Source organism: Notothenia rossii (genome assembly GCF_949606895.1).
Source record: "Notothenia rossii genome assembly, chromosome: 6".
NCBI classification, from domain to species: Eukaryota; Metazoa; Chordata; class Actinopteri; order Perciformes; family Nototheniidae; genus Notothenia; species Notothenia rossii.
Window position 1 is genome coordinate 57,075,203 of NC_136909.1, and position 12,120 is coordinate 57,087,322.

Below are 12,120 nucleotides of genomic sequence, written 5' to 3' on the forward strand. Positions count from 1 at the left end.
ACTTGGATGTTTTTGTTATGGTTATTTGTAAAGCAGTTTTGTATCTGACCTGAGAGGCAGTCTGTTTCTGAGGCTTCTGTTCTTCAGACTCCTCTTCATCCTCACTGTCTGACTCAAACAGGTAGTACTCTCCTGAGTGGAGCACTGTGACAAGAACAAACACATTACAGTCTCTTTTATGCCCCTTTCACACAAACGCGTTTTCAGCTCCGGCTCGGAGCTGGAGCCTGAAAAGTACAGTTTTTCCTGTTCACACCGCAGCGGCGGCTCTTAGCTCCGGAATCCGGTTGACTTCCAGCTCAAAAAAATTGTCGGTCTAGAGGCAAGAGCTTCGGAGCTAAGAGGCGGCGTCGCTTACGTCGAGGCTTGCAGGAAACTAAACCCAACTCCCCTGAACATGGGTCGACTGAAGAGTCTCGTCATGCCTGCCTACAAGCAGTAGTGCTGAGCAAAGTGACTAGAAGGCAACCACACGCTTCTAAAAAAAAAGAAGTAGAATCATAATGAAAAATCCATCCATCCATCCATCCATCCATCTTCTCCCGCTTATCCGTGGTCGGGTCGCGGAGGTAGCAGTTCCAGCAGAGAGCCCCAAACTTTCTTTTCCCTGGCCACATCAACCAGCTCTGACTGGGGGATCCCAAGGCGCTCCCAGGCCAGAGAAGAGATATAATCCCTCCATCTGGTTCTAGGTCTACCCCTTGGTCTCTTCCCAGCTGGACGTGCCTGGAACACCTCCCTAGGGAGGCGCCCAGGTGGCATCCTAACTAGGTGCCCGAACCACCTCAACTGGCTCCTTTCGACACGAAGGAGGAGCGGTTCAACTCAGAGTCCCTCCCGGATGACCGAACTTCTCACCTTATCCCTAAGGGAGACACCAGCCACCCTGCGGAGAAAACCCATCTCGGCCGCTTGTACCCGCGATCTCGTTCTTTCGGTCATGACCCATCCCTCATGACCATAGGTGAGGGTAGGAACGAAAATGGCCCGGTAGACAGAGAGCTTTGCCTTCTGGCTCAGCTCCCTTTTCGTCACAACGGTGCGGTAAAGAGACTGCAGTACCGCTCCCGCTGCTCCGATTCTCCGACCCATCTCACGCTCCATTGTTCCCTCACTCGAGAACAAGACCCCGAGATACTTGAACTCCTTCACTTGGGGTAAGGACTCATTCCCTACTTTGAGTGGACAGTCCATCGGTTTCCTGCTGAGAACCATGGCCTCAGATTTGGAGGTGCTGATCCTCATCCCAGCCGCTTCACACTCGGTTGCGAACCGATCCAGTGAGTGCTGAAGGCCGCAGACCGATGAAGCCATCAGAACCACATCATCTGCAAAAAGCAGTGGTGCAATCCTTAGTCCACCGAACTGCAGACCCCCTCCCCCACGACTACGCCTCGAAATCCGATCCATGTATATTACAAACAGGATTGGTGACAAAGCGCAGCCCTGGCGGAGGCCAACCCTCACCTGAAATGGGTCCGACTTACTGCCGAGGACCCGGACACAGCTCTCGCTTTGGGACTACAGAGATTGGATGACCCTGAGTAGAGACCCCCTCACCCCATACTCCCGCAGTACCTCCCACAGTGACTCCCTGGGAACCCAGTCATACGCCTTCTCCAAGTCTACAAAACACATGTAGACTGGATGAGCGTACTCCCAGGCCCCCTCCAGGATCCTTGCGAGAGTAAAAAGCTGATCCGTCGTTCCACGACCAGGACGGAATCCGCATTGTTCCTCCTCAATCTGAGGTTCGACAATCGGCCTGACCCTCCTTTCGAGTACCTTAGAGTAAACTTTCCCGGGGAGGCTGAGTAGTGTGATGCCTCTGTAATTGGCACACACCCTCTGATCCCCCTTTTTGAAAAGGGGAACCACCACCCCGGTCTGCCACTCCTTCGGTACTGTTTCCGACTTCCACGCAACGTTGATGAGACGTGTCAACCATGACAGTCCCTCAACACCCAGAGCCTTCAGCATTTCTGGGCGGATCTCATCCACCCCCGGGGCTTTGCCACTGTGAAGTTGTTTGACGACCTCAGTGACCTCCCCCCGGGAGATTGGTGTCGATCCCCCGTCATACTCCAGCTCTGCCTCTAACATAGAGGGCGGAGTTGTCGGGTTCAGGAGTTCCTCAAAGTGCTCCTTCCAACGCCCTAACACTCCATCAGTTGAGGTCAACAACGTCCCATCCTTACTGTACACAGCTTGGATGGTTCCCTGCTTCCCCCTCCCGAGGTGTCGGACAGTTTTCCAGAACAACTTTGGTGCCGCCCGAAAGTCTTTTTCCATGTCTTCTCCGAACTTCTCCCACACCCGCTGCTTTGCCTCGGCCACGGCTGAGGCTGCTGCCCTTCGGGCCTGTCGGTACCTTGCAACTGCCTCGGGAGTCCCCCGGGATAACAAATCCCTGAAGGCCTCCTTCTTCAGTCGGACGGCTTCCCTGACCACCGGTGTCCACCAGGAGGTTCGAGGGTTACCGCCCCTTGAGGCACCTAGGACCTTGAGACCACAGCTCCCCGCCGCGGCTTCGGCAATAGAGGCTTTGAACACCGACCACTCTGGTTCAATGTCCCCAACCTCCACAGGAATGCCCGAAAAGCTCCGCCGGAGGTGTGAGTTGAAGGCCTCCTGAACTTGGGCCTCCTCCAGACGTTCCCAGTTCACCCGAACTACACGTTTGGGCTTACCAGGTCTATCCAGAGGCTTCCCCCGCCACTCGACCCAACTCACCACCAGATGGTGATCAGTTCACAACTCCGCCCCTCTCTTTACCTGAGTGTCCAAAACATACGGCCTCAGGTCCGATGATACGATAACAAAATCGATCATGGACCTTCTGCCTAGGGTGCTCTGGTACCACGTACACTTATGAGCATCCTTATGTTCGAACATGGTGTTTGTTATGGCCAATCCATGACTAGCACAGAAGTCCAGTAACAAACCACCACTCCGGTTCAGATCAGGGGGGCCGTTCCTCCCAATCACTCCCCTCCAAGTGTCTCCATCATTGCCCACATGTGCGTTGAAGTCTCCCAGCAAGATTAAAGAGTCCCCTTCAGGAGCCCCATACAGGACTCTTTCCAGGGTCTCCAAGAAGGCCGTATACTCTGAACTGCTGTTGGGTGCATAAGCACACACAACAGTCAGAGTTTTTCCCCCCATAACCCGCAGGCGTAGGGAGGCAACCCTCTCGTCCACTGGGGTAGACTCCAACAATGAAGCACCCAACCGGGGACTTGTGAGTATCCCCACACCCGCCCGGCGCCTCACACCTTGAGCAACTCCGGAGAAGAATAGAGTCCAACCCCTATCCAGAAGTAAGGTTCCAGAGCCGACGCTGTGCTATTTAATGAAAAATACGTCGGTAAAATGTGCCTGTAGAACACGGCTTATGCCACAATAGGATAGCAATAGCAAGTAGTCAGTTTACCTTCGGTTGCTATGCTAACATCACCCATTTTATACCAGAGACACTTTAATAACAGCGTTGTGATGCCAAAGAGCGTCAATTCAGACTGACACACATTCACTTAAGGGGAATTGGGGATATGTATCAGCTGCTTGTGTGACAGTCAGACAGTGAATACTTTAGACTTTAGAGAGGCCGTTCTAAAGTATTAGCTAACCCGGAGCTAACGGGAGAATAAACTCCTGTGGAAGAGCAGCCAGCACTGGAGCGGTCGGTAAATGCCACTGAAACACATTAATAAACAATTAACCACGGCACTCTGGAGAAAAGTATAAGCTTGGAGAAGTCGTTTTTTTATTTAAATCTGACTTTGTATGATTAAAAGCAACACGATCATCGACCCGACGCAGTCCCCCGTTGTTGTTGTTGTTGTTGTGAGCGCCATTGGGGAGCAAATCAGCGATGTAAACGGTGACGTCATGACGCAGCAGCGGCTGCACCAGTCGGGCTCTGGGCGGTGTGAACAGAGCGGGAGCAGAAAAGGGAAACTGGAGCTGAACCAGAAAAGCTCTAGCTCGGAGCTAGAAAGGGAAAAGCGCTGGTGTGAAAGCCGCATTACAGTATACTTGATGCCTCATTTAGGTTATCAGCAGCGCATCCTGTTTTTAAATCAAAGATAGATAGTGTTTGCATCACCTGAAGCATGGTCCATCCACGGCTGGTGCCACTTCTTCCTGGAACCCCTCTTGCCTCTTTTGGCCTCTGGAGGGGAACAAGAGAAGGTTAAGATGGGAGGAAGAGGATTCATTCACACGACAAACCTGATAATGGTTCTGCCAATCATAGAGATTTAAAAACATTCATTTGGGTTTCGGTGGTGCTAGGTGAATGCCAAAAGATCGTTAAAATGGTTTATCTTTATGGAAACATGAATGTGCCCAGGAGATTCCATTATTATTGCGTTCTTGCCATGTCTGAATAGAGCTGATTTTATTGCATACAACCAAAACAAAACAGACATCCGGTGGGAGGCTGGTTCCCTGGGCAAGACACTTCACCCCAAATGGCTCCTGTAGGGATTGCCCACAGTACTGAATGTATGCAAGTCGCTTTGGATAAAAGCGTCTAACAGGTGACATGTAATGCAAAGAGGTCGGATCATTTTTTATTAAAATGGCCACGAAAAAGTCTTACTAGAGAGACAACTTGATTCAGGAACTTCTGTTGGTAAGGGCCCTTGCTAAAATGTTGATTTTTTTTTACCAAAACGTCTTATCTCCTGTACCCTCTATCCAGGCGCCACACCTCATCTCTTCCAAACAAAATATTTCAGTAAGCGTGAAGGCTTCTTTGTGTGCTATGTGTGAAACTGACAATTGCAGTCTTGAATCTCCCCGGATACTGTCAGTAAGAAAAAGGCTTAGGTTTCGCAAGAACAACATAATGGGATTATAATAATATAACTTTGTTAACAGTGCAACTTTCAAAAACAAGGTTGCAGCATGCTTTATGATCAAACTAAACAGGTCCTCAGCAGGAATGTGAGTCTCAGCAAGCTGTGGGGTTCTTCTGCAGATTAATAGTTATACATTGATTCATATAGTTTTATGTACACACGTACATATATTATCATTCAAATATACTCTAGTAACAACAAGTGGTATGTGAAGGATGTGGTATATCAATGTGAAAACAATACAGTTCAGTCCACTTTCACAACATTCCTCTATCTGCAGGCCTAGCTGGGTTCTGTGTTTCAAAGTCAAACTGACAAAACCCTGAGGTCGCAGCATCTGCAGATAAAAACAAGTTAACATACGGAAAGGCCCAGAGATCTGTTTGGTTTCCTGATAGCTTCTAGTCGACCAGTAAACCTACCAGCAGTGTGACTCTCAGTAGAGTCTTCACTTGTTTTGTGTCCACCTTTATACTTCTGCTGCTTGGAGCGAATCCTCTGCATCCTGAGAGGAGAGGACAGAAAGGGAAGGGCAGGAAACAGAATTCATTATATAATACCTATGATCTGTGGCCCTAATGTAAAGCTACATCTTCCTGGTGTCAACTATGGTTTTCTTGCCACATCCAATCCACTAACTGAAAATTGTGGTGGTTGTTTGGCAGGCAGGTCTTAATAAAAAAAATGTAAGTTGACATTTTATTAAATTGGGCGCTACAAATGAATTTTGCAAAAACATTGACAAACTGATTGTCACATCCTTATTTATTAATGAATGTATAAACCTGTGGTATCTAATATGTGTTTCAGAACAATTTCTGCTTATGTGCATAACTGTCTGAACATTCAAAGCATACCCCACAAAAATCTACCTGATCGATTCCTCTGTTGTTATTGTAGTATCCCCTTCAGAACAGACTTAATCTCACAACCTTTTTGGCTTATTGTCAAACATTTTAACTTCACCATCTCCAATACAGTGCAGCTCACTGCCTCTTTCCTCCGCTTCAGTTAGAAGAATCTTGAAGTAGAGACAGTCCCTAACAGACCAAATCTGTATAAGCGCGGTGAAGCCAGGGAAACGACTCATTGCTAAACCTTTCACAATGTGCTGATAACTGAGGGTTACAGTCTGTTTAGGTTACAGTAGCCTATGGACCTAACCAACACTCAAGAAATCACATCTTCCACGATCACAAATCAGAACAAAGATCAGGTGTCCATATGCTTTAAGCCAGACAACATATCAGCCAGAGCCTACAGCCATGCTACTGTAGCAAGTTAAGGGGATCTTTCAACCAACACCTAAAACTTCAGCTGCACAGTAACATAAGGAACAATCCGAGGATCACCAAAGTCTGGGCACCACAAATGTCTGTACAAAATGACAAAACAAATGTATTAAAAGTAGGTGGACTGATGAACAATGCTAACAGAGCGTTCACCTGCAACCAGCCTGTTTTGAAGGCAACTGAAGTTACTGCTCATTATTTAAAAAATGACATCATCCAGCTTTCCATTTCTACTTTCTCTTTGGTCCACTGTTACAACGCCTCTCCTGAAACAATGTCCATCAGCTGCACTTACTGTAGTGTAACACTTACGATCTCTTGAGCTGTGACAGAGACTTCCTCTCAACCTGTTGGTGGAACTTGATGTTCTTCACGATGCTGGCTCTGAAGAGCTCGAACCCCCTGAAGAAAGAGACAGAGGTCCCAGCATTTGGTGAGGCTAATGTGACAGAAAATTATTTGAATGGTTAATGAATCTTTGCAACTAATTAAAATCTGGATCATTCAGATCTGACTGTTTCATTTTTAGCAATATCAATCAAGCCACTTTAAATCTACTTTAATTCAATGTTGTTAACAATTATAACCCAACCAATTCAGAGTGGGGCGAATACTTTCTATTGGCACTTTGCATAAAGTATACTATAGTATGTCACCTTTTTTGCGATCTGTGATAAAATGTCATTTAATTATCTGGTGACCCCTTCCTCACTCCCTCACTCCCTCCCTCATCAGTCACTTCCTGGTGTTACCTGAAGGCCTGTTTGGCAGAGGCCTGCAGCTCTGCGGTCACATGCAGGAAGTAGAAACTGAGGAAGACCCTCCTCTGTAGCAGCAGGCACAGGAAGCAAATGCTGTCCCAGATGACGCCCGCCTCCTCCACCGGGAGGCTGCACGTCTTATCACTCACTGCTTTTGCTGTGGGGAGAAAACACACCATTATTCATGTGGCTTTCTGCAGAACACTACTGTGTGTAACTGCCTCTGTCAGGTGGGACTTTCTGATATAATAGTATGTGAATGCAATGTTGTTACATAAAAGACAAGCTCATTAATACACAGTCAGAGTTTAAGCAACAAAAAAACTGTCTAATGTTGATCCAGTTTAAGAATTAGAAGGAAAAAGGGATTTATTTTTGTTATTAATTGTAATGTTTAATACTAAATCACTTGTCCTTTATTAACCAAGATAAAAACAGTGAAACACAATGCAAGAATAAATCACCTATGCTAGCTTATCTAGATAATAGCTATTAATAATAATAATATGAATAAAGCACGTACGGTCATAGTATCCTTTGACCGTGCACACCAGGCTGAAGAGTTGAATCACCCAACAGAAGCTCTTCTGCATCTCAAACACAAACACACACGCCAGGATCTGAAACACACAGAGAAAAGGAATATGACTGGAGAACTTCTATGCATCTTTAAGTTTGAGAAAAACAACTTTGAGTGACAGTGTGAGCTAGAGCGGATGTGTGCAGATTCTTTAAGAGGATTCATCCACAGCGGGCACATGGACCTGATGACATCACTAACCGGGCCACAAATAGTCAGAGGAATCGATATACACGCCAAACGTGATCTTCTTCGAGTCCGTAGCAATCTCAGATGTCGTTCTGCCAGTATCGGGCACAGGCCACAGCTGATGGGGCAGGTTCTGCCAGGTCTTCTGGGGGGGGCATCGGCACATTCCAGTAGGTGGGACATTGTCTGCACTGATCCAAAGCTGCACATGTCTTCTGTGGTGTAGTTCCACACTTTCATCAGTGCTTTGCACCTCCCCTGTTCCACACGCAGTCTATTAAGTGACTTCCAGGTTGTCCAGCCAAGGTCGTGGCCACTAGCGAGGCTTTCCGTTGGTGTGATTCCTCTGTCCAGCCATTCAAGAGCTTGTGTGTCATTTATTTGCCATTTATCTTCCCAGATGTTGGTCCTTGCTGCTTGTTTGGTTGTCTGGAGGGGCAGGACTGTCTTCACAAAACTGGCTCTGGATCAAAGCCTGCATGGGGGTGCTACGTGGCCATGCAAGGGGTGTCTGATGTCTGTCTCCCGTGTTCTCCGTTAATCTTGAGCGATACCTAGTCGTCTGATGTGTGGGGGAGAGATTCCGGCTACTAGCGCATAGAGGCACGGGACAGGTGTTGTCTTAACGCATCCCGTTATGATGCGGCAGGTGTCATTCAAGGCTGTGTCGACCAGTTTGGTGTGACATGATCGGCTCCAGCTTGAGCAGGAATACTCTGCTGTAGAGAAACACAGGGCCATGGTAGTCGCACGGATTGTTGGTGGATCTGCGCCCCACTTGGAGTTCACTAGTTTGCGCAGGATGTTGACCTTGGCTTTGGTGTTCTTCAGGTGTTTCTTGAAGGAGAGTGTCCTATCCAGTGTAACACCAAGATACATGGGATCCGTATGGTTCGACAGTTTGTGGCCATCCCAGGTGACGCTCAGTTCTTTTTTAGCGTCTCAGTTCCTCAGGTGGAAGCTGCATAGTTGGGTTTTTGATGGGTTGGGTTTCAGGTGGTTGTTATTGTAGTAGCTTGACATTTCTTGGAGGGCACTTTCAAGGACAGGCTCAATCTTCTGGAGGTCTACTTGTTTGGTGGTGATGCAGAGGTCATCTGCATAGATGAAACGCTGGCCTTCTGGGGGTAATGGCTGGTCGTTTGTGTATATGCTGAACAGGAGGGGGGCCAGTACGCTACCTTGTGGGAGGCCGTTATTTTGGGCTTTCCACTTGCTCCTCTGGTCATTTAACTGGATGTAGAAGCGCCTGTTGTTGAGGAGGCTTTTGATGACTTGACACAGATTCAGGTCACCAGTCATGTTCAGTAGTTTCCTGACCATTGTACGGTGTTGGACATTGTCATAGGCAGCAGAAAGATTGATGAATGCTGCTCCAGTTATTTGTTTTCCTTCAAACCCATCCTCAATGTGTTGGGTGAGGTTGAGTAGCTGTCCAGGACGGAAACCAGCTTGGTCTTTAGTCAGCTTTAGGGATGGGTACCGAGCCCCGGTATTAAACGGGCCCCGGGGCTGAATTATTAAAGACCGTGGTACCGTTAAGCTCAGACGTCAGCAGTCTTTTTATCGGTACTGGAGACATGTAAAAAATATATGTCATATGTATTATTGCTACACCAACATTATATTGCAGTTTTAGTGTCGCTAAACTCCGTTTCTAACATGCAAAAAGACTGCAAAAATGCTTCTATGATTATGTTTAACACACACACACACACACACACACACACACACACACACACACACACACACACACACACACACACACACACACACACACACACACACACACACACACACACACACACACACACACACACACACACACACACACACACACACACACACACACACACACACACACACACACACACACACACACACACACACACACACACACACACACACACACACACACACACACAATAACGCGCTCCGAGGTGTGGTTAAACTTTACCCGCCTAAAGTGCAATAAGAGTTTAGCATGTAAGGGCGGTAACACAAGCAATTTGTCTAAACATTTTGCAAAAGTGCACCACATTCAGACGGAGGAATGCACCGGGTTCGACTGTCTTTCTAGTAGCTCTGTAGCCCCCCCATCCACGAGCAACGTTTCCAAGTCAGGTATGTACAGTATGCTAGCAGCAACACACAGAGTTAACGACATTATACAAACATGGGTTAATGATTAGAGGTAACTGAGTTATGTATTTTGTTAATTTTGTTCACAATTTGTTTAGTTAGTTTACCTTATTTTTTTCTCCAAAAGAACCGATAAAAGTACCGTTAAAAGACCGGACCGATAAGCGGTATCGATAAAAGTAGTAGTACCGTTAAAACCTCAACGATACCCATCCCTAGTTAGCTTGGTGTCTATGAGTGGCATGAGGCGTTGGAGTTTGTAAGTGATGCAGAGGAGGGAAATGGGTCGGTAGCTCTTTGGGGATGATGGGTCTTTGCTGGGTTTGGGGATTGCAACCACTTTGGCCTTTCTCCAGACAGGAGGGATGGTTTTTTGTGCCATACATTTGTTCAGCATCTCCAGGAGCTGAACACATGCCAAACGTGATAAGACATGATGAGCAGTATACTTACTGATAGCATGTTTTTAGAAATGATGACGGCCACGTTGTACATGATGAGACAGTCCCACAGGGCGAGGCGGGTCCTGGAGGACTTCACCAGCAGCCGGGACCCGAACAGCAGGAAGAAGAAGCAGGCCAGCAGGTAGCCCAGCCCGAACACAGAGATCCTGGTCGCCCCGGTGATGAACACCACAGACAGCACGAACCATAAGAGGTGGCGGAACACCAACACCTTTGCCATGTCCAGGTAACTCCTGGGGGGGACAGGGAGAGACAACATTAATGTCCAAAACATTTTAAATCGATGACTTTAGATTACTAATATTTCTAATCTATAAATATTCCAATATTCAAATTCATGTCAAGTTAATAGTGGTTTGAACGACAGCTATCCAAGCCTTACATAATATCAACATCAGATTTAAGCTTGTGATAAATATGTTGGTATTATTCTGTGTACATGTTAGTTAATAAGAAATATAAAACTGCATTACAGAAATGCCATGTATTCTTATCAGACAGACGGACAGACAGACAGACAGACAGAGTACCTGCAGTTGATGAAGTTGGGGGCGGGGTTGAACAGTCGCCCCTCCATGGGGTCGGGGTCGTCGGTGTTCTCTCCGGCCAGAACCATCCAGTCCTCCGTGGTCTCACACTCAAACACCTTCCACTGCTGAGACGCACACACCAGCAGCACAAAGTCCGCTGTGACACACACAACACACCGTCATCATCATCATATTTCTGTCAGAAAAAACACCTTAATATTGCTCAATAAGAACACTTTAATAGTGTTTGTATGAGATACCTGGACTTTAGCTGTACTTTAGTGGCTCTTTTGTTAAATTGAGTATCATGAATCACAAATAGACCAGAACAGGGAAACCTGAGTGACTACAGGCTTTAAATGTGAAGCATCTGTGCATGAGGTGTATTCACAGTAGCTTCACACCAATGGAATAAATAGCAGCGTGGATGGGATGAGTTTAATCACAAACAGAATGACAGTGAAATACATGGCTGCTGTACACTAAGATGTACACAATATTGATTGTATAAACTCAAACACACCACTGACCTATAAGGTTTTTGGAGTTGGGCACGGTGTAGAAGTCTGGCAGATGGATCCATTTGATGAGAGCTGAGTTAATCAGCACTGGAGTGTTCCACCTCCACGGGTAGTCTGCAGAACAACACAGGAAACGGATAAGTAAGGAACATTTGTTACACAATTCTACAGTTTTCCACAACTCTGCAATGAATGTCTACAGTACTTTAACTTCAGTAGAGTTCAATATGATTCCATGTTTCGCACAGCATTCATTAAATATGACATATTACTTTTGGACTGAATTAAACATTGATGTTAAATTATAACTCCTTTGAAAGTCTCGTTTTTAGTCTTACGCATCCGACCTGGAAAACTTTGCAGCCAATCTTATTTGTTACAGTGTACCGTGCACCAGGTCCTTATTCAGAATTCTTATCAGAATTCTCTGAGTTTTTATCAACTTTGGTACTTAAAACAGATAAAGTAATTATCGTAGGTGACTTTAATATTCATGTTGACGATGATAAAAAATAGCCTTACTGTTGCATTTAACTCTATATTAGATTCTGTTGGTTTTCGTCAGAGTGCAAATAAACCAACCCACTGCTATAATCACACTCTCGACCTTGTTCTGACTTATGGTATTGAAATTGAGCAACTATTAGTCGAACCGCATAATCCTGCTTTATCCGACCATTTCTTAGTAACTTTTGAAGTACTGTTACTAGACTACAAAGCATTAATCAAAAGCTCCTGCAGCAGAAACCTATCTGTTAGTGCTATAGCCAAAT

At 46.3% G+C, this 12,120-nt stretch overlaps 1 protein-coding gene across 1 annotated transcript in view; it reads right to left on the reverse strand.

Moving 5' to 3' along the window:
• piezo1 (piezo type mechanosensitive ion channel component 1 (Er blood group)) overlaps positions 1-12,120 on the reverse strand; it is a gene marked incomplete at its 3' end in the record, with an annotated part of 119,827 nt that overhangs the window by 2,207 nt on the left and 105,500 nt on the right. Inside the window, exons 23-31 of the mRNA XM_079689930.1 lie at positions 11,357-11,461; positions 10,827-10,983; positions 10,286-10,529; positions 7,445-7,541; positions 6,913-7,078; positions 6,473-6,562; positions 5,291-5,373; positions 4,109-4,174; positions 35-144 (exon numbers count right to left, since the gene is read on the reverse strand). Of these exons, the coding sequence (XP_079546056.1) occupies positions 35-144; positions 4,109-4,174; positions 5,291-5,373; positions 6,473-6,562; positions 6,913-7,078; positions 7,445-7,541; positions 10,286-10,529; positions 10,827-10,983; positions 11,357-11,461 (1,118 nt within the window). The remainder of the gene's footprint in view (positions 1-34; positions 145-4,108; positions 4,175-5,290; positions 5,374-6,472; positions 6,563-6,912; positions 7,079-7,444; positions 7,542-10,285; positions 10,530-10,826; positions 10,984-11,356; positions 11,462-12,120) is intronic.